Source organism: Dipteris shenzhenensis, chromosome 20 (genome assembly GCF_047967505.1).
Source record: "Dipteris shenzhenensis isolate YYH24624 ecotype China chromosome 20, Dip_SZ_1.0, whole genome shotgun sequence".
In the NCBI taxonomy this organism is placed as follows: Eukaryota; Viridiplantae; Streptophyta; class Polypodiopsida; order Gleicheniales; family Dipteridaceae; genus Dipteris; species Dipteris shenzhenensis.
Window position 1 is genome coordinate 38,496,500 of NC_141615.1, and position 23,633 is coordinate 38,520,132.

At 41.2% G+C, this 23,633-nt stretch overlaps 1 protein-coding gene across 4 annotated transcripts in view; it reads right to left on the minus strand.

Moving 5' to 3' along the window:
* Positions 1-5,909: 5,909 nt before the first annotated feature.
* LOC147889630 (uncharacterized) overlaps positions 5,910-23,633 on the minus strand; it is a 72,947-nt gene continuing 55,223 nt past the window's right edge. For 2 of the 4 annotated variants that reach the window (XM_087391828.1, XM_087391827.1), the window contains 4 exons: positions 19,521-19,663; positions 19,382-19,412; positions 19,047-19,249; positions 5,910-6,401 (listed from right to left, as the gene is read on the minus strand). In XM_087391828.1, the coding sequence (XP_087247954.1) occupies positions 6,342-6,401; positions 19,047-19,249; positions 19,382-19,412; positions 19,521-19,663 (437 nt within the window). In that variant the 3' untranslated portion in view covers positions 5,910-6,341. Of the gene's footprint in view, positions 6,402-19,046; positions 19,284-19,381; positions 19,442-19,520; positions 19,664-23,633 lie in introns of those variants that run through there. The other 2 variants (XM_087391829.1, XM_087391830.1) reach the window with 2 other exon arrangements.

Here is a 23,633-nt window from a genome sequence, read left to right on the forward strand (position 1 = left end):
CACACAAGTGTAGGTCAAATGTGGAAGCCTTAATGTGGAAGTAGGAAGCTATAGCATGGAATAAGATGATCTCACGCATTGGGGGAATGAAAGGAGGATGTCTCCATGATGATGAGGAGAAAAGCGTTGCAGACATAATCATATGCCTTAAGAAGGAAGTGCCACAAATCGATGGGATGATAATGATATTCGCAATGTCTAGCAAACTAGCACATATCTACTGCAGAGGGGAGGTAGCAAGAATCAAAATTCTTTGGTAAACACATAAGTTGAAGGGTACAAAGATTTGGAGATCTGAGGAACTCACTCCACTCCAACTCAAACAAAGAAACAGTGAACTCACGAAGGTAAAGAAAGCACGCAAGGCAAACAAATGGGTAGTTTATCGAGTTGGGCAAGCATTGATTAGGGACTTCAAATCCAAACCCAAAGACTATCTTAAATTCATGTTATAAAGACCACTTTATGATAGTGCTAGAATGTAGCTACACTATAATAAATTGAGAGAAGTTGCCCTTGTCCACGCCCTCGATTCTCTGGCTATCCAAATGTAGTAAGTCACTTTTTCGTGCTGGTATTGTCTCATAGACCCGTGAGGTCTTTTGCAAACATTGCGGCTCCGACACCACAGCTCGTAGCCAAGGTCCAAGAAATGGTCAACACTCAACTCAAATCCATGGGATAGGAAATTACAGCAGCAATACACAACAAGATTGACAAATGTGATCTCTATACTGAGACAAGAGATGAGACAAGAGAGCAACAAAACATAGTAACAAGAAGATTTTACGCATTGGAGTATTACAAGACAATTGTCTTAGATGTTTTGGAATGGAAGCGGAAGAGGAACACATTGACGACAGCAAGATCATTCAACTCAAGAAGGCAGAGTACCACAAGTCGATTGGGATGAGAATGACATAAGCTTAGTCACAAATTTACTTCAAAGAAAAAATCTCAAGGGTCAAGATCCTTAGTCAAACCAACAAGCTAAAAGGTACTAGGATTTGGATATTTGAAGAGCTCACTATGACCCCACTCAAACAACGGGCAAATGAACTCATCAAAGTGAAAGAAGCAAGGAAGGAAGGTAAATGGGCAGTCTACCAAGATGGGCAAGCACTAATAAGAGATTTCAAACCTAAACCCAAAGACTCTTAGTCTTAAACTGATGTTATTCATATCACTCTTACATAATACCTGAATGTAGTTATGTTATGCTATTATAATAATATGGGGTTGAGTTGTACTCCCCCACAGACTCTCAGTCTCTAACTGATGTTGTAGTTTTGTGGTGTGCATATTTTGTCCCATAGACACACGAGGTTTTTCGAGGACGTTAATATATCTTTCTTTCTTTGTCTCTCCTCTCTCTTCATTTGGTTGGAGTGAGCTTGAGCCTAGATACATAGTTCACACTTTACTCTCATCATATTTGTCTCTTTTACATATCTTACTAGGTCTACTACATGGGTGACACACTTTTGCATCTAGTCACTAGGTAAAAATTACATTATAACTTAAGCTAATGGTCTGAATTCTCTTGCATGCTCTCCTCTCACACTTGCATGTTGCAAACATTAGAGCTTTTACTTACACTTGCGTGTTGCAAAAATTAGAGCTCTCTCTCTCTCTCTCTCTCTCTCTCACTCTCTCTCTCTCTCTCTCAATTCAACCATATACATATATGGTTGAATTGAGCTTCAGCCTAAACACATGGCAAGCTCTGTTAGTCATCGTATTTGTCTGTTGCATATCTTGTTTGGTCTGCTACATGGTGAACACACACATGCACATGCATACACCACTTTTTTTTTGGATGAAATACAATACACACACACACTCATTTGGTCAGATTGAGCTTTAGCTTAGATACATGGCTTACACGTGCAAGTTCTGTTAGTCGTCAATATGTCAAGGAGCAATTGATGGCTATGGAGAGGGTGAAGCGATGAAAGGAAGGGATGAGATTATGTGGTAAAATGAGTACATTGGTCTTCAACCATGGAGCTGAAAATTCAAAATGTAGGGATTTGCAAGTATATTTCCATTTGAGACGGAAGAATGCATTGCTTGGTTAATAATCCCTAAACCAAGATTACACCCCACAATTGCAAAATTGACTGAGCCAAAGAATGGAATGCCAATATGCTACCAACGCACCAATCTTCATAATCCTAACTAAAAATCTAAAGAGTTCATTCAACATTTTTGAATTCCGTATCCATAAATTCATTCCCTCCTAATTTCTCCCCATTGGCATTTGGCTTTCAACCAAAGACAACTTTCTTTGAACGTGATATGATGATCTTTTAGTGCAAAGAAAGGTGTCCCAATAAGGTTCACTCTCATCTTTTCACATCGTTTCTCACATAAATTTTCAACAATTTGGCATGACCAAAAGAGATGCATTACATTCTCACAAGTTACTTTGCATAATGGACATTTTGTTATCTAGATAGAAAAGCATGCCAACCAATCCAATTGATGTAGAAGTTACCATTAAAGAAACTAAGCCCAAGAGCTCCATGGAGTATTCTAGCATTCAACAGAATTTAATATCTCCATGGAGTATACGATAGCTCCGTGAAGTAACCACCTATGGTTTTTTACTTCCTTAATGATGTGCATACACTTTAAATGTTGGCCATTCCACCACTCTTGCTGATTTAGCTTCATTGCCTAATCTCTTCCAAATTTGCATAAGACAAGAAACAAACTCAGAGTTTTTCTCCATTCTAGCCATAAGCCCTTTGTATGATACAACATGCAAACTCCTTCTACTCGACTCCATCTGTAAAAACCTTTGAAAGTCCTTTACATGACAAGCCTAATATGACTACTATATGCTCCCTACGTAGACCTAACAATATATGCTTGCCATCGACCTAAGCTGTTTTGTACTTTCTCAAAGAACCATAAATATAAAAAAATTGGCCCATTGTAAGCCTTATGTAAGCCACACTAGGTGCTCATTGCTAGACAACCAATCTATCATGCACCTAGCATTACTGCACACAGACTTGAGACACAATGAACTCTCAGTTGTGGCACCCTCCGCAATTGATCATAATAGCCACAATAACATTTGCAAGTAGAGCTTTGGCAACCTTGACAAAATTTGTATCAAAGCCCATCAATTGTAGCATCTAAAAATAAACTCCCATTGAACTTTGTTGTAGATTTTGGTCTAAGATTCAATGCTAGGCATTGTTTCATGTAGGTTTCAACCCTTCTCAAAGTATTTCAAGTGGCTTAGGAATAATATCATTAACATACTATGTGAATTCAACCCTCAATCTTGTGATCGGCTTTCACATTCTCTCTTACATAAATATGCTTTGGACTTGAATGAAAAACAAGGACTTTGGCAATGGTCATAACAATAACTACTGCAAAATCGAATGGTGTGTGGTTGGTTTAGAGAATTATATATGAGAGAGTACATTTTCGAAGCTAGAGCTTAGGTCTTGTCATAGCCTGATCATATTGTTGAACAATAGTCTTGGGCAACTAACCTTTGCTATATGTCCATCCATTCTTCCATTCTTATTGTACCTAATTTTCAAAAATGCTTTCCATTTATCAACTGGTAGTTCACATGTGTACATGTCATGTTATCTAGTGTCCTCATCCATTGCTTGCCATTTTGGTTTAGGATATGTACCTAGATGTTCCATAATGTGGCATTTGTGTTAAATATCCCCTCTCACTACAATATAGGCTTCATTTCATGGGGCATTACATACCTTCTCAAGATTGGTTCTCATACCAGTTTCTAGGTCTACCTTGCTATAAGTTAACAACGCGTTGACTTTCTGATAAGCCTTCTTTTCATCTACAAATGGTCTTTTGCCATATAGTACCAAAGCACAACCCATTGCATGCTTTGGAGCAACATGCCATCTAGGTGGCCCCAACTCATTTTGTGGTTTCACCTTTTTGAATCAAGACATATGATCTATAATACGATGTTGATCACCTTTTACAACCCCATTTCGACTCAAATTCTTTTGAGTAACAACCAAGATCAAGACCAAGGTTCCAAGAGCAAATATTGAGTTTGTGATTCAGATTGAGATTGTGACTGAGATTGAGATTTGTTTTCTACCTCCACTGAGACAAAGATAGAGATTGAGAATGAGATACTAGAGGTAGAGCACGAGGGCGAGGCAGGACAACTCTTCCTAACAAGAAGTATTTCCCTTGTAAAGGACTCCTATTGGGATAAAGAAACTCTTTCTTTTCCAATTCCGATTTGTGATTTATATGAAAACTCAATTTCACTAACTGGCGTCTCACACCAATCACCATTTGAAATATTAAAGGAATAATCCATATGAAAATTACTATGAGTTCATATAGTAAATTTGCAATAGTAACATATTCTGTATTACTCAACATGTCCCATAAATTATGTACTCTGCATGTTAGTATTAGGGATGCCTCCACACCAATCAACCCCCATATGAGGACACATCCTTGCTCGCTACAATCTTCTTGGTGGTTAGATTGTAGACCCCGTATCCTTTCGAAGTTCACATTGTATCCAATGAAGGTACATTCTTAACTTCTCACATCAAGCTTTGTCATTCATCGAGAACATGTACATAGCATTTAGAACCAAAAACTTTAGGCTCCATGTCAAGTCTCTTCAACTTTATTATACTCCTATTGAGTACACTACAACACGTATTGCTTAGTATATCCCACTTTTGCCCAACAATCTTTTGCCATCCAACATTGACCTCACCATTTCAATTATTCATTTATGCTTGTGTTCTACTACCCATTTCAAGATGGTGTGTTATAGTAGGCTACACTTGATCCCCCTTGAGCTACAAACTAATGAAACTTTGTTGATAAGACTTTTCTCATAGTTTTCAATTGCATTCTCCACCATATTTAGCCATTACTTAAATTTGTCACATGCCTCAATTTTTTAACTAAAATCATCTATGAAGGTTAGAAAGCATACTACACCTCCAAGTGATAGTGTAGCCATGTCTCCAACAATTTCTCAATGTACCAACTGGAGGATACCATTCTCCCTGGAGGTGAATTCCTTGGGGGATTTTTTTCTTGCTTGCTTGCCCATCACACAAGAAGCGTAAATGTATGAATGGATTGGTGGTGTCTCCTTGATAATGAAGAATAGTAAGTCGATCACAACATTACTACTGCTCTTTGTCTCGTCCTTGTAAGTTGCTTTCTTCATGCATTCCTTGGCGTGGTGTCCCATTTTATTGCAATAGAAGCACTTAACCTACTTATTAGAGTCAAGAAACTCCTTGATCCAACTAGTTAACTTGACTCTAAGGAGTTGTAGATTCTCCAACAGGCTAAAACTTTGATACTTCATAATTTACATTGTCCAACCATTTGGATTCTCCAACAGGCTAGAACTCCTTAGAGTCAAGTTAACTAGTTCTTGAACCACCTTAATCTTGTTGAGAACCCCAACTTCAATGCATAAGTAGATTCAAGATCTTCATAGAATCGTCGGTCTCATACTGACTCTTTAGTATAGATTGCATCTGTATTAGAGAGAAAGAGGTCTACTGCTTTGAAGCTAAACACTAAGTTTCGAAAAGAAGTCTGTCCTCCTAGCCTTTGATGAAGTGTTTGAAAATTTCATGAAGTGTAAGATGAAAATTTTATAAAGTGTAAGATGAATGCAACATCAAATACATCTATGCCTGTTTAATCTTTACATGCTACACTATTAGAGAAAGATGTGCCAACCTGAAGACTTTATCTATCATGCATTGTTTGACCCCCCTCCCACTTATCCTACTCAACAAATTTTGATAACATGCCATGTGTCAAATGAGTACAAATGTCTGTCATTTTGCATAAATGGAAAAATTGGTGTTATCCTTACAATCCTCATCGAAAAGCAGCAAAACATCAAAAAGAACACACCTTACTTTTGTTGGCCTGTACTGTACATTTTTCAGGAGACACAGATTTAAAAATGAAAATAGCACTTGTCCAGCAGATTTTCAGCTCATATAAAGTGCACTATTGATGTTTTTAAATCTTTTAGTCGGATTCAGAGTTTTGATTAGCATACTTTTATTTTAATTGATATGTAGATTGTACACAGAGAGATCTGACCTACCTCAAAAAGCATACAAACTCCTTGATAATTGCCTAACATGAGCAGGCCACTGAGATTGCTGAACTGTGTATCACTAAACGTTTTCTGCATTATGCACGCTTAGGTGTGTATGTAAGGACGTATACATGCAACACAGCCGGAAATTTCAATTATTTCCATGATGTTGCGCTTCAAAGTGCTCAAGGAATTGACGCATTATAAGAAAGGTATTGACCTCTTACAAGAGATTCATGTCAAGCTTTTGCACCATCACAACACTATTTCCTCTTAAAAAAACCTGCCAAAAATGCTACGATTGTGAACATCGTTTTCTTCGTAGTGAAGATCATAATGTTACCAGTTCGCTTAAAGATAAAAACAAAGGAGAGTCATGTGCAACAACAATGCCAAATAAAGAACAAACTAAATATTTTCACTTATAAATCTGAACGAACAGATTCAAAAGCCGGACTTGGGTAAGGAAGGTCATTTCACTTACAGCATTTATCTATACATATCTTCCTCGCTCCATGTGACATCCTTTTCTTAATTATTTTATTACTTTCTCGACCCTTGCATTGCCCTTTTCCTCGACCTTTCCGTTTTTTTTAAACAAAGGAGACCTCCCAAAAAAACTGTCATACTTTTATAAATTGGATGTCTAGCCTCTCATTATGAGTTTTATGAATATCTAGTTTAAGTCATAGCACAAATAGCCGGCTGTTCACATTTTGTCTCTTAAGTTCCTGTAATTTTTGAATACTGATATTTGATTTCATCACATGCATTATATAATCCATGGTATAAGTTTGAACATATATAATACATTATATATGTTCAAACTTTCCAAATCATGGATGGTTTTCGGAGCTGTAAATTTGTAGCTTTCTTTCACTTTAATGTCACATGCTCTCCATCAACTCAAGAACAGACTAAGATTCCTAACCAACTCAAGAGCCACTTGAGGCATCCCTTCAGGGAAACCACCACCTGAATCTAGGAGGCAAATTTTGTCTGCATTTCTATTTTCATTGACCATGTTCCCTTGCATCCATGTCATGTCATTCTCATATCTCTTACATCACAAACCCCCCGCTCCCCCCCCCAAAACCAAACAAACAAACAAACAAAAGCTATACCATACCTCACACCTAATGAACACCTCTAATAACCGGTACAACTATGAGCAAAGTAAAACTAGCTGGAGCTTCTCTCTTGAGACAAATGTCTTTGGGCATGTCTTCACCACATGAAAGTAGCATGTCTACCAAGTGATTTCTTTCCCTATATTTCATGTCTTCTAAAAGGCCTCTTTCTCTTCTCTATCTTTCTTTCAAACTTTTCCTTCTCACCATGAGAGGCTTGAACCCCCTCAGCTTATATGCTATTCAGTTGACGTATTGGAGGGAGATAGGTATTCTGTATGCATCTCATGTAGGGTGTACCACCATGTATCCTTATTATGGAGAAGCAATTCGGCGGCTCTCCCATAGTTCTCAACTGTACATCATGTACTTTTGTGTCTCATCAACTTTTTGACTTTGACTTCATCCATCACACTAGAGGCAGAGGGGATCAGTGGAGCTGGTATGGCCAGACACACAAAATGGTTTGCAGGCTTGGAACTACATATAGACAGACTGCCTGCATCCCAATATAGCCTCGAGGCTCCATCCATTTCACTCACCTATCACAAGGTGAATCAGGGTATGAGAGGCTTTTATTACAGCTCCACATGCATAGGACCTAGCGAGCGCCTCCTGAGCTTTTGGTAACAGTCAGCTTGTCCAGCGTTCATTGCTTGCAGATCTCAAAGGAGGGGTTTACTGCACGCCCAGGCTACACTCAAATCCATCTCCCACATGGCACTTAGGATCTTGATCGGTCAGTTCGTGTGATCGGTCAGTTCGTGTTTCTCTCATAGGCTATGGGTTGAGGCAGCATACGCAGAGGGCATCCCACGTGATAGATAGATCTGTACTTTATGTGATATGGAAGATGGCCATTTCACGAGCAACCAGGAACGAGCCAAAGTCTAAACCAAGCGACTAGGCAACGAGAAATGTCTATTGTTTCATGCTTACCAATAACAAAAGATGTTATTACACTGAAAGAAAGCTCCAAGTTGAAAAACAAAAAAACATTCACGCAAAAGCATTAAAAGGTGCTTACTATGCGTTGCCTTTAGGGAAGGATACATTAGGTACAGAATCAGTGGTAACGATTTGCAAAAACTATTCCACTAAAAGAAAGCTCTTACTATATCTAATGTTTATAAAAGGAATTGAAGTAGCCATGTTAAGTGATCCCAACATAACTCCGAAATACTTCTTTGCTCGTTTCCTTGCATCCAAACTTGTATACAATTCATCAGGGCATTCCTAAGTTTGCATAGAAACGACTTCCTGAAAGTGCTTGCAAAAGTTCACCTTTGTTAATCCTACTTGGTGCATAACCTCGTGCACAGTCGCATCCAGGTTCACGACCTGCAAGAAAACATAATATACGTGTTTGCAAGGAAGAGATGTCTCGTGCTTTGCTTCCCTTTTCTGGAAATCAGGATAGGAGCAGCTTGGAAACTCGGACACTATCACCACATAAGGCACTTCAGCTGCACGGGACCCCTCAGTGTTGACATGAACCATGTGAGACTCATTACAAATGACAATATCTTCTCTCACAATGGAAGAAACAAGGAAGCATCCTTTTTGTATGCTTTCTTGAAAGTTTTGGTGAGCTTTGATCGCAAACGAACACCTTTTCCATTCCGATACTTAGGCCTAAAAGAGCCTGTTACTATTTGTGAGGCACCCAGGCCTGCTGCAACCCTTGGGTTCATTGTGGTGGTAGAAGCCCGACCTTCCAAGACTCACTGCTTCTTCGAATCAAAGCTTTGTTCCTTCCGCAACCGGCCACACACCTAGAGCTGGTCCAAGAGGTGCAATCACCAACCTGGTGTCCACATTCCAGCAGTGTGTGTTCACAAATCCACAAAAACCATACATAGTCCTCACGCACACCACTTGGTGCATCAATGTTCCCAGAAACATGGTGTTAGCACTCCATTTTCAAGACAAACACCTACTCGACTAATGAGTGCACCACACCGTTGCTTTGTTTTTGCTAACAGACCAAAACATGTCACGTTTGATTTGGCCTCTGTTCTTCAAATGCCCCATAATGCTTTATGTTTCTCTCTGTCACAACGGGCATTGAGACTCTTGGCACATTCACACTAGTGGTCTTCCCCTTGTTCACTATGGTGGTTACATAGCCTATGACTATCATTCTCAAGTACAACACTAGTTGAGGAGAGGATAGGCTGTTTACGTCACACAGATCATTGTTCTTGTTGTGCTTCTTGACGAGAAATACCAGCTTCGTCGATTGCATGACGGGCCAAGTCAATGAGCCTTTTGGTAGAGTAGTTCCCCCTTGTTTTGATAGGAAGCGCTCCCTAATCTCTTGTAGACCCAGTCCAGTTCTAGAGTCTCCACCCACCAATTGTGCATTTGTATGGGCACTTTGTAGCACAACCATTGTAAGGTCAATTGAAGCAGCCTCATACAAAGACAAGTGTGCTCTCATGCTTGAGTGTTTGGTTTTCGCAAGATTTGTTGTTGGCATGAATGGACCACCTTGTTCTTGAGTTAATAACCATGAACTCCAATGCATTGCTCGAATCTCCCACCAGGCCAACCATGTTTCAAGAGATAGCAATTCATTTTCCATAGCAAGTGGTTGTTGAGGAGGTGGATGCCAATGAAGAGGCCTTGTCCCAAACTTTCTTCTCTTCCTCTAAAAGAGAGAAATACATCCCTAAAATGTGGGGTTACCACTACACCCCATGGAGATTTACTTCTCCTAATTGTCCTAAGCATAGATATTCTAACAACTATCAAGATATCTCCATACTTACAGGCTGAGTTCCTAGAACTACCTCTATTGGGTGGTCTATCGTCCTAACGAGTGGTAAGCTAAGTGGTAACTCAGATGGATATACATCAGCGAATTCTCTCTCTCTCTCTCTCTCTCTCTCTCTCTCTCTCTCTCTCTCTCTCTCTCTCATGCTATGAACTTTATCATTTTGAATATCATATTTCGTTATAAGGCTATCATGTGTAGGCAGCAGGGACTTGGGGAGGATCGCTATAGCATCTTCTATGTCCACCTTTGAATTGATGGATGCCAATTTCGCTATATGGGCACTAGGATCTTCTCCCTCTCACATTCAAATCATAAAATTGTAACTTAAGAGCAAGTTTGGAATTTTTGCACTCCGTGCCATAATCACGCCATAAAGCTTGTCGAGTTCCTCCGAGATCACCACTATTGTAAAGCTTGCTTGCAATTTGCTGCCGCAACATTTGAGCTTGGATTTTTCCGTTTTCTATGCAACATTTTGTGCTCCTCTTGAAAAGCAGGATTCATACAACGTTTTGTGTGGGTCACCATGCTTTGCTCCCAATGAAAGGTGCAAGATCATTCCTTCTGTGGATGAGGTTGTCCACCAAAGTACACAGAGCGTACAACAATCCAATTTGCACTTGCCTCATCAAGCTCTAAACTCGGGTTTCTTATATCCATTCTTTTTGTACAATATCATTCCACATTATCCAAATTTCTTTCTAAGCATATCGATCCTCAACTTTGAGCTCACAAATGGTAATTGTGAGCAACTCTTGAAAAGGATCATAAACATAAGCAGCCATGGTAGACCAACTAGTCACCCAATGCACATGGTCAAAGTGCACCCCCCACATATCTTGCTAATTACCTCCGGGCCTCATTCTATTGACCAAATCTACTCCACCACTTCGGCTTGCCCCACTTGCTCTCATCCACAAGAGACGGTCTTACATCTATTTTGGACCTATGCTGTGGCTCGTGCTTTTCTTTTCAGATGGATGACAAGACTTCGAGCTCGTTTTCTCAAGATGTCGTTTGGAAAGTAGTTTTGGTTGTTTGGTAGACATGTTGCTATGCCAAACTATGATCACTTCTTCTATTGGGTTTTCTTCTCATTGTATCGTACTCGTCTGTATGCGCACTCTTTAGTGGATGTCTTTTCCTATTTTTGAGCCTCTTTGTTTCGTCTCTTCATGATGCTCCTTCCCATGGAGACCTTCCTCAAGCCCAATTGGAAGTCTTCTATTATTGTTTCTAGTTTTGAGTAGTAGCTGTTCCACTTTGGACGGCTATAAATGTACATCTTTTTAAATGAAATATTTCTTTTACAACAAAAGAAAATGTGTGTTGCACGAGAGTGTGTGCGCTTGTCTTACAATGAAGTTTCTGAGCTTGTATTTGCTGATCTCCACTTTCGAGACAGCTTCTTTGAATATAAATATACATGGATTTCACCCCCAAAAGAAAATGTGTGTGTGTGTGTGTGTGTGTGTGTGTGTGTGTGTGTGTGGAGAGAGGTCGGTGAGGGTTGCTGCTCAGCCTCCCCAAGCTCCCGTACAGGTCCACGTCAGGCTCCCGTATAGGCCCGCGCCCTGCCCGTACAACTGTACGGACGCCGTACAAGCAGCCCGTTTCCTCCCTGTGCAGCCCCGGCCGTATCTGCTCGTCCTTTAATCATCACCCCTGCTGTATATCCGTACTCCCCGTCCCTTTCCGTACAGCCTGATTCACCGTATTGCGTCAGCATCCCCGCTTACCTTTGCTTTCTGTACAGCTCCTGCGCACTCTGACAGCTTCCCGTACGACTCGGCTTCCCTCGTAGATCCTCTTCCGTACACCTGTACGGTTCGTACATTCTGTACAATCCGTACAGTTTGTCGTCCCACCCTGTACCTCGTCCGTATTCTTTGCCTGTAGCAATCCCGCCGTACAGTTCCGTTCCTTTTCTGCAATTTCATCAATCCCGCCCTGCTTACCTCCATGGAGGACCAGTTTAAAAGTTACTCCCGCAAGGAATCGACTCGGGACTCCAAAAGACAACAGGTTGATTTCTCTGCTGCAAATTCTGTAGACGCTCACTATGTTTTTGACATGCTTAAAGATGAATTTCATCACAGCTGGAAGGAGTGGGCCAAACCTCCCCCGGCCATCAAATATAAGTTGAAGCTGCCTTCATTGGTCGCTCCTCTTCGAAAGTTCTCTCAGCAAGCAGTTATCATTTTCTTCCCAGGAAAGCTACCTTCAGCAAATGATGTGGCTCATTGGGTTCAGGCTTTGTTGGGAGGTTGCCTTGTTGAAGGGAGTATACTTTGCTTCTAGAGGTTTTTATGAAGTGCATTTTTTGGATGCCTCATATCGTCAGCAGATATTGGAGATGTCACCTCTATTCTATGGCAGACAAATGGTGCATGTCATGCCATGGTCGCCAAACAAGGATTACCACAGTCTCATTCGACATCACTACCCCGTATGGATTGAGGTAGTGGATTTTCCGGACTATATGAGGACTGAGTTACCAAGTTTGGCAGCTACTTTGGGGCAAGTTGTATGCCCACCCCGTCCTTCGGGTAATCGCAATCGGTTTTGTGTTCTTTGGGATAGAGATCACCCAACCCCTCCTTCCATTGCGGTAGAAGTGGAGGATGTTCCCCTCGGTGAAAAATATTTTGATTTGAAATGGGGAGTTTTTGCAGGTGCTTGTTTCACATGTCATAAGTTTGGCCAATTAGCCTCACAGTGTCCTGCAGTCCTGCATCAGCTCCCACCTACAGCTATTGCTCCAAAAAATACTCCCCCCCCAACTTATGGCCCCGGGCCCAAGGCTATGCCTACCAAACTGGGTGATGTGGCATCTAAATCTGTCCCTCCCAAAGAAAATGTGGTTCAGGTTTCAGCCAAGCAAAAGGATAAGGGGAAGGGCATAATTTCAGAATCTCATGCCTCTCCCCAGGGTGCCTGGCAGCAACCCAAAAAGGTATTCGCACTCAAACCACCTCCGTTACAATCTCGCCATTGGGATGCTTCAACTTCTACCCCTGGTTAGACCTCTACCCCCACTGACAACCTCACTTCTCAACTGTGGGTTGATGTGTTAAAAAGGGGCATCCCTGTATGTGACAATGATGAGGATCATAGAGCTAATGATCCAGGAGGCCAGGTGGATGTTGATGTCATGGCTGAGGCCTGATAGCTTATACCTTACTCTGCTTTTTGGTTTGACTGTACATATCTTCTATGTCTACTTCTATTACTTGCATTACATACAATGTTCAGGGTCTTTGCAATGTCAATAAGTGGAGACTTTTCTGGCATTATGTACATAGAATGCACCCCGATGTGATCTCTTTACAGGAACACAACCAACACTTCTTGGCTGGCCAGCAAGGCCACTATGCTGGTTATGATATCTTTTATGCTGATACAATGCACTTTTCAGAGGTCTGCATGCTGGTAAAACATGATATGCAGCCCACGGTTGCTTACAATGACCCTCAGGGTCGATGGATGGTGATCAGGTGCATCTGGCAGGCTGATCTCTATGAAATAGCATCTGTTTATGCCTCTCAAAATTATGCGACTAGAGCTCAAATGTGGGCCTCCCTCAAACAATATCCATGGCTGTCCAATGCCTTTTTGTGTGGAGACTTTAACAACTCGCCTGCCATTCAAGACAATACCACTCATCGTTCTCACATGATCCCCACTGAGCTTCGACATTGGGAAGATATGCTCTCATTCCTGCATGCAGAAGATCTATGGCTCTCAACAAGGGACAGAGATATGGGTTATACATATCATCACAATGCCTTTACTCACTACTGGGCTCGACTTGACAAATGGTATTTGCTGCATGCTCAGCAGTATGCTGATTTTACATGTGCACTATGGGTCGATCATTCCCTCTTGCTATCTGATCACTTTCCAGTATGCTTGACATTATCTATAGCACGTTTGACACATGATATGCCTTTTTTTGGTCGTCGCCAACTTCATGTTAATAGTGCTTATCTGCTTCACCAACAATTTCAGAACATGGTGAGAGTGGCTGTCCGCCCCCTCCTCTTACATGCTCAGGAGGACATGGATTTTGCTTGGATCAGTCTTGCTCATCGCTTGCAGGCTGTTATTCAAGATTATGGACGGAGTTACATGGGAAACCTCAGGCTCAAGCTGAAATGGGCTCAATCTCACAAGCAACAAATGGATGTAATCAGTTATCATAGGCAGCTTACCTCTTCTGAACAGGATTCTTGTGCTTATGCGGTTCATATCATCCATCAAAATGATCTTCGCAAATTAAAGAAGTGGCAAATCCGAGCTCGCATGAAACCCCTTTTGGATAAGGGCTGCTCCTCCAAAGCCTTTTTTAAAAGTCTCCATGCGGATAGGCGAAAGGAGGATATTTGCAGGATCAAAAAAGATGATGGCACCTCGACCACCTCCAAATCAGAATTGGAATCGCAATGTTCTAGTCATTTCCAGCATCTCTTTTCTCTTCAGCCTGATCATTTGATGCAAGTGAATGCAGCCAGGTCTCAATTTCTTATGCATGTCCAGCCCATATTGTCTCGGGAACAGGCTCATGCATTGGAGCAGCCTTTTATGCTTAGTGAACTGGATGATGCTTTGAGTCATCTACGCAAAAGCAGCTCTCCTAGTTGGGATGGATTGACTGTCGAATTTTTCCGTGCATTTTGGGGTGATCTCAAGAACACTCTTCTTCTAATGATCAATCATGCTTGGGCAGAACAATCTCTTCCTCCATCTTGGAAACATGGCCTTGTCAAATTGATTCCCAAAAAAAGGTTGTGTGAGACGATGGCTGATTGGCGGCCTATATCTCTTATGCCTGTTATTTACAAACTCATTGCCAAAATGATTGTCCTCAGGGTTCGCTTCTTTTTGCAAGCAGGACTTCATCCTAGGCAGTATGGGTTTGTCCCCAGAAGGTAGATCACTGACAATATCTCCAATGCTTTGCTTGCGATTGAGTATGCCAAATATTCCAAACAAGATGTTCTCATTCTGCAAGTAGACATTGCAAAAGCATTTGATACTGTCCATTGGGATTTTATTTCTCAGACTATGCATAAATTGGGATTTGGCCCTCGGCTGGTCCATATTATCTACTGGCTCTATTCTCATGCCACGGCGCAGTGTTTGCTTGGTGGTGGGTTGTCAAGAACCTGGACTATGACTCGCTTAGTGAGACAGGGTTGCCCTCTTAGTTCCTTACTGTATGCCATTGCTACCCATCCGTTACTGTTGCATATGGACCATCTTGCAGATACAGGACAGCTTCATGGCTTGCAAATTCCAGGGGCACAGTCATTTCTTGCACAGGCATATGCTGATGATTCATACTTTATGCCCAGGAATTCTCAAAGTGACCTTTCTCATTTGATGCATATTCTGAATGACTTTGGCATAGCTGCTGGACTGCATATCAACTTTCAGAAATCAAAACTTCTAGCATTGAAAGAAGCTGATTGGCATGCACTTCTCTGGCCAGGCCACATTATCTCTTCCCATACTATTGTGAGGCATCTACGCTACCCCATTGGCTGGAATATTACTCCGCAACAACAACTTAAATGGGTGCTTCAAAAGATCAAGAAGCTGGAATACTGGCATTTGTCCACTTGGCCTCTACATGTTCGACTTCGGATAGTGCAGTCCATCATTATGGCATATGTGCAATTTTATTTGCCTCTTCTTCCCTGGTCTTTTAAGCATTTGGCTTCCTATATGTCCCAGGCTATGGAGATATTTTGGAAAAGCAAATCTTATAAAAAGGCTTTGCGACTACTTACCTATGCAGTCTATTTGTTCACCCAAGACTCATGGGGGGCTGAATATTCTCAATCTTCAGGTTCATATGTTGGCAAGAAAGAGCACTATGATTGCTGATTTTTTTCAGCAAAAACAGCCATGGGCTATTATGTTAGCAGCTATGTGTGGAAACATGACGTCCCATGATTACACTTTCACACATGCTGATCATGCCCCTTTGTGGTTGAGGATTGGCCTTCATGAGATGCCTGATGACAGGCTTGTGCACAGAAGATTGCTCATTGTCAACAATAGTTATTTGGAGCATGAAGCATACAAGGCTCTGGTTAAAGATGCGGTTCAGCCACTGTCTCAACAGGCTGCCATTGGCATTGATTTTGCTTGGGAAGCTTTTGTTGCACAAATGCAAGCAGTTATTCGTAATTATGGCAAAAGCTACATGAAGACCTTGTGGGACAATGTTGCTCAAGTAAAATTCCAATGTCAGTCTTTAACAGAGATGTCACGTCAGGGATCTTTCTTCTCACGAAAATCAAATTTTATGTCAGTCACTCCAATTGTCTCACCGGCACAGGCCTTGGACTTGGAAGCTCCTTTCACTGAAAGAGAGTTAAGTGATGCTGTTAAATCATGTGGTAGATGGAAATCTCCTGGCTGGGATGGCCTAACGGTAGAATTTGTCTTGGCTTTTTGGGATCTGCTGAAAAATGCCGTTGCTGCAAATGTTCATGGCAAAATCAATATATGCTAGATTCTTGGAAGAAAGGTTTGGTCAAACTTCTTTCCAAGAAGCCCATTTGTGAATCTTTGATTGGCAGCCTATTACTTTGATGCCAGTGATATACAAGATCGTCACCAAAATGGTTGTTGATCGGATTAAGGAATATTTACATGATGGAGGCGCATCCAGCTCAGTATGGGTTTATTCCACAGCGGCATATTAATGATAATATTGCTAATGCTTATGTTGGGATTGACTATGCCGAGTACAGATGTTCTTATTTTGCAGGTGGATATTGCAAAGGCATTTGACACCATTCAATGGGATTTTATAGCTCACACTATGCAAGTTTTGGGGTTTGGTCAGAAATTGCAGCATGTCATCTTCTGACTTTATCAGGATAGTAAAGCTGCATGCATTTTGTCTGGAGACATATCAGTGGAGACATATCAGAACCCTGGACGCTTCGATGTTCAATCCTGCTATAGCCAATATATTGATCATTTGGTGGCAACAGATATACTACATGGGCTGGAAATTCCTCCAAGTCGCCCTTTGGTTGCTCATGCTTATGCAAATGATTCATTCTTCATGCCAAAAAACACTCAAAGGGACCTTTATTCACTTATGCACGCTCTCTCTTTGTATGGACTGGCTGTTGGCCTTCACATTAACTTTCAGAAATCCCATCTTCTGCCATTGCATCCGAAGGATTGGCACAGTCTCCTCTGGCCGAGGAAATTGTTCCACCAACTCAGTTGATCCGTCATCTTGGATATCCTCTGGGTTGGAGCACTACACCGCGTCAACGTCATCTTGGATATCCTCTGGGTTGGAGCATTACTCGGCGTCAACAGATTGATTGGGTTCTTGCTAAATTGAAGAAAAATTTGCAATATTGGACGTTGGCTACTTGGCCGTTGCATTGTTCAGTCTATCTTGGTGGCCTATATTCAGTTGCTGCTTGGTTCTAAGGGAGTCTATATCACATCTTTTTTGTGGGTGCACTCAGACCCGAGACTTCCTCAGCTTTCTTCGTCGATGCTTACAGATGAGAGATTTCCTCGAGCAACTTTTGGAAGATACTTTTGGATTTTTGGTATTTATTTGCCACGACCGGAGTTTGACCTCATCTTCACCTAGGTTCGCTACTCTGGGCACTATGGGCTCTTTGGAAAGCTCGCAACCACAGAGTCGGTGGTGATTCTGCTCTCTTGGTTTGGGTTTTCTTCCGACATTTTTTGCAGCAATCGTTTTTTGATTGCTAGCAGACTGGTTGCATAGAGCATGATGTATATTTTGCATACTTAGAAATCTTTTCCTGATGTATATTTTAAGCTTCCCATTTTCATGGGCCAGCTCTCTGGTAATATAAATCATTCCAAATTTTCACCCCAAAAAAATAAAGTGTGTACATATATATGCACATGTATATATGTGAAGTTTTCATCCATTTTCTGACTGCTGATATTGTGATGAATTATTTCTATCTTAACTGGTCTTTTGCCTGTCAATGATTCTTATTTGAGCTGCCCAAGTGTCAATGCTACCATAGCAACACTTGTGAGGTTGCACAACTTTCAGACAATAGCAGCACCCTTTTTTCTTCTCTTTGCAGATTTTGGTATACTGGTGGCCTCAACTCGGATTTTGTCATTGGCTTACTTCTATTTTCCTGCCTTTGACTGTAGAGGTCATTGCAATGTCCTCTCTTTTGGGTGAACAAGGGCTTCACCTCCACCTTGGGCTCCAAAAATGCGGTTTGCTACTTAGGTTCCCCTTCCTCTAATCTCTTTTGCATGCAAATCAAGCTCCTGTTCATCTTTTTTGCATTGATGATCCCTTGGAGTTAATTTATAAGCGCTAGTCCTTTGTTCTCCCACCCCTTGGCTAGAGATTTGCGTGGTTGACTGTGGGATCTCAAGATATACACTACTTTGAGCTGATGTGTATCTTGTCGTTATTTTAGCTCTTGTAATGTTGAATCACGTCATCCCCACTCTCCACATGGTGAGTAGATTACAGTGTAATATATGGGTCCTCAATACCGAGCGTTTTGTCGCCTCTTCCTTAAGGACCGCTTTCCTTTTTCTTTCTTTCTAAGTAGTCAGCTTTTGCTTCTCATCTTATACAATTTGAGCATTTAAATCCGGTGTTCTTACGAAGAAAGCCTATTCTTCCACGATTGTTTTTTTGGGCTGAGTTGGAAATGTTAGTACTTCTAGATACATATATGCACATGAATGACAAGACTATGCAAAAATGAGCATTTAGAAGCAAAAGTCTACCATCTTGGCAACTAATTGGCATAAACATTCCAACATTGAGGGAGCTGCAATCGAGATCTGCCACAATCAGCCATCTAAGAATTTCAGATCTTTAGGACAGATGGGTCCGTGGACCTCTCTTGCTCTGTATAACCACACATATTTCATGTAGTACACTTCTTCTTTCTATTGTTGATAGACTAACATATTGTATACAGCCATGCAAAACACAAACAAAGACAAAACATGTAACCTGATTTAGGTGCCGTCGCCTGTGCTCCAGCTTTGGAAATAGACGCAATTCTCTCAATTCAGCTACGATTTCCTCACGCACCACACTAGAGTCTGTAGACGGGCACGATAATTGCTCTCGCTCTTCATGCTCAAGAGCCCCATCTATTTGCAGCCGACGGGATCGTCCACATTGCCGTACAAGGCGTGGAACCCAGCGTCGCACTGCCAGTTCCACAAAATCATATGGTCACAACATCTGCATATCATATCAGTCATTTGTATATCAAAAATAGAGTGGGTACAAAGATGATACATGAAGCAAAAAGCACGTGGTTCGGGAGAAAACATTCTCACCTGAATATTCCTCATCAATATCATGCAAAACCTACATTGTGAGATTGGCTTAGAATCACCCTTTTAAAATGCACCATGCCAAAAGTAGTCCAATAGTTTTTAATTCACTGAATCATTCGCAAATAGAGTGTGAACATACCATATTGAGGTGCTTATCAAAAGCCAATACAAAACCAGTGAGTGAGCCTCGAACACCATGAGAATGTCTTGTCCAAACCTTCACTCGCATCTGTTGACGGTAGCATTCTGTTAAGAGGCCTAGGGGGCCATGTTGTAACTTTTCTGTAGGAAAAAAATAAAAACAAAAAGATACAAAATACATTAATGCACAGCTAGAATGAAGTGGCACTGACAACTTAGTAGGGCTAGCATAAAGTTTAGTGTTACCCCTTCAAGAATAAGTTATAAACCATTAAGGCTCAATTATTAAATTATACGCAGCTAGAATCAAGTGGCACTGAGAGCTTAGTATTATGTTACCCCTTGAAGAAGAAGATACAAACCCTTAAGGTCAATAAAATCCATATGTTCCCCCTAATACATGATACACATGAATGTACATAAGGCCAAGGACAATCGGAAGAGGATCGAATAAGATTAAAAGCTTACCAAAAAATGAAATTAAAAATAAGATGGGGATCAAGGGTGATGAGTGTAGATATTGAGGGGTGGTGTTTTTTATATAAAAAATAAAGAACGGAGCACCGGGGGGGGGGGGGCGCTGGTTGGGTAATGTGTGTGTGTTGAGGTCACGGTTCCAACCTCAGGAAGTGTCTCCCTTGCAGCAAGACGTAAATTGTATTGTTGAAAAGTATGATTCAGCCCATGTGACTACCGGCAGATGGTTAGGGGGAGAACACTAGATCCCACCTTACCACAACGTGAGGCATTATACAGAGAACCTACCATACACTGATAAGACCAAAAAAAGCAATAAAATACTAGCACTATAAATAATGTAGGGAGACACATAGGTGCACATAGTTAGCTAGTGATGGGTTTTTTAATGGCTCCAAAGACATCTTTTCAAGATGATATGATGTAAATATTTGACTATGAAATAAAATGTTTGTAGGAACTTCCTATGGGAAGTGATGAAAACGCAATATGGATGCACTCCAGAGCAATGTACCCATGTGTGACGGGGTCGGTGGTTGAATGTCAAATGTAAAAGCTTTTTTTTATGTGCGCGATAAATGATCTTCTGTGCATGGAATGTTGTCGAGTCAATATCTGTGTTACATCCAATGTGGTAAATTTGTGGGCATGCATCAAAATACCTTGTTTTGAAGGATGGTTGTGTGCTAGTGAAATGTGACCCCAATTGTGTGAGCAATGGTCTTGGTGCAATGTTTTTTGAGGCAAAGTAGAAGAGTGGTAAAAGGACGCAATGACGTGGAAAATTTACGTAGAGAGGCGGCTTGCATGAGGAAGCTACAACTTTATATGGAGCCAATGCTGCAATACGTGGGGACTTGGCTCATTACGTGGGTGGCATGAAGGATTTTCCAAAAGGAATTGATGCTACGTTATAGAGGAGGAGCACAGATTGTAGAGGGGGAGAGAGGCTTTCCAAAAAGCAAGAGAGAAGGTGACGACTCTGGTTTTTTTTAAGAAGAGAAGGAGGTGTGCGCTAATTGCACGTCGCTGGTGATCTACGCTGATTGTGAGAGAGAGCTTTGCTTGCTTGAGGCGCACATACAAAGCTTGCCCCCCCCTTCGATGGATTTCCGTCATTGGTATTTGAAGAGCTGCTGATCGCTTGTTCTTGAGGTGAACGAGAATTTGAGGAGTAGATGCCAAAGGATTGCACAGGAGACTACTCATACATTGAGGAGAGGTTGCTACGTATGTGAAGACAACGCTGATAGGGAAGCTGCCCATGCGTGTGGACAAGGAAGGGTGAAAACCTGTTCGACTGAAGTCTGGACGATCTTGGATGATCTGCAAGAGTTGTGCCTCATTCCTATCACTTGTGGTACCACATATGTGCGTTATTCTTGTCTAACTAAGTCTTGTTCATCGTGTCACTTGTGCCATCTCGGTTGAGAGTCTTCCTGGTGTCATCTTTGTGCTTGTTTGTGGCCTATTGAGGGTATCATCTCAAGTCATTGTGGTCCAGGTACATGCTCTGGGCGTTGTGCATTTGCTCTATTTCTATTGGAGCCCATATTGCTAGTCTGATCCCATAGGGAAACCGACCTCATCTACAGAGCTTATTGAATTATAGTGATTTGCTGGTTTGTTTTTTCTCTCCTTTTGCTTTCATGAACGTTTTTCTTGGCTGTCTGAGGCATGACTATGCATGCTGAACTGGTAAACATTTCCATGGAATGAAAAAGAGTTGCTTCACACCCGTCCTGTCTTCAGTTGCATGGGCTCTTCACTAGGTTCCCTACCACTTTTCTTTCATCAATGCCTAGCCACATTGGTTAGGCCAGGGTTAGACACAGTTGTCGACCACCCTGCCATGTGGCCAATTTTACATGTGGCCTATTGAGGCCAAATTGAAGGCTACCAACAAGTAGGTGGCTAACGAGGCTTCCCTTCCCTCTGCATCCCTTCACCTATGAATAGCGGACCTTGAAAGAAAATAAAAGAGGCCTACTAGATTGCAATGCCCTCCACATACAAGTAGGAATAGATGCGCACACACATGAATTGCTGCCTCGAAGACTCTTTTACACTTTTGTGTAATCCACAAACGCCTGGCAATGAGGGCTTGTGAGGAAACATGATCTAGATCCCCACCTTTTGTTGTTTCGTTTACCCTCTGTTTTTGTAGAAAAGGGCAATTTTTAAATTTCCTTGTTTTACTCATTTGACTCTCGTCATTGAGAGCCAAGGAATGGTTTTCCTATCTTGGGAAAAGTAAACATGACCACATTAAATTGGGAGACTCCAGAGTTCATGAAATTCGGAATATTGGTAATATATGTTAAATAGACGTGTATGCTAATGATTTCAAATTCATATCTAGAGGAGATAAAGAAGGTATCCCCAACAAAACGGTGTTGTTGAGCGCATGACCCATACTTAGGTGAGAAAACTTGGATATAGTAACGATCACAAAGCTTATAGGATTTGGAATCTTGAAGCAAACATGTAATCTATGATGCAAGAGAGCTAGTCATACTTCACAATAGGCTATATTATTCTATTCTATCACTGAGCAAGTCATAGAGAGAGATTGAATCATCCATTGCTGAAGAATCTTCATCAGATACTATTGGGGTTGAACTTGCGTCAAGAAATGCACCAAGATGGTTTCATGAAACCATCAAAGTAGGTTAAGCTATTGATCAACCCTTAGCATGTGAAGAAGGATTCAGGAGACCTACTAGGGTCCGAAGGATACCTCATAGGCTCAATATGATTTATGTTTTAATTTCCAATATTAAAGAAATAACTGGGCTAGATCAATGCCAAGGACAAGCTAAACCAAAAGAATTGAAGGCAGCCAAGAGAATTCTAGGATATGTCAAGAAAACCTTGACTCATGGAATATCTAAAACTATCAAGGTTTATTGATAATAATTGGGCAAGTTACCTAGATGATAGAGGACATACTTATGGATATTGATCCACTATCGGATCTGGCTTGACATCGTGAAGCAATAAGAAACAAAGCACTATTGATTTATCCTCCATGGAAGACTTACTCAAAGGATCCAACGTAGTTATTGACTAATAATCAAAGCTCTATTAATTTGATCAAGATTCCTGTATTTTATGCTCAGACAAAGCACAGTGAACTGAACATCACTTTATACGTGACAATAGATTGAGCAATGAAATCAAGTTGTATATTGTCCAACTAAACATCTATTGGACTTAATATCCTAACCAAACCTCTTGCACAAGATTAACCGAGAGGAGTTGTCCACCTTGATGGGCGTAAATTCTAGTATTGGAAAAGTTAGTTGATGGACTATTGATTTAGTTCATCAAATCGCCATTGGGATGATTTTGGGTAAGGATAAATTAAAGGTTAACAAGTGAAAGAAATGAATGACTTTTGTCATTCATAAGGCCTGCCCAAAATGTAAAACAAAGGAGGTAGTGAATGGAGAGAGAGATGGAATGACAAGAAAAACGAGGGGGCCTAAGTCTTGAACGCTCACTGCCAAACTCATCTCAAACCGAGTAGTGCACTTATCTCCCACTTGACGGCAGCCAATCAAAGCATCACACCTATTTTAGAAGTAAATTAATCCTAAAAATTCTGAATTTCTGCTTTACAAAATGAGAA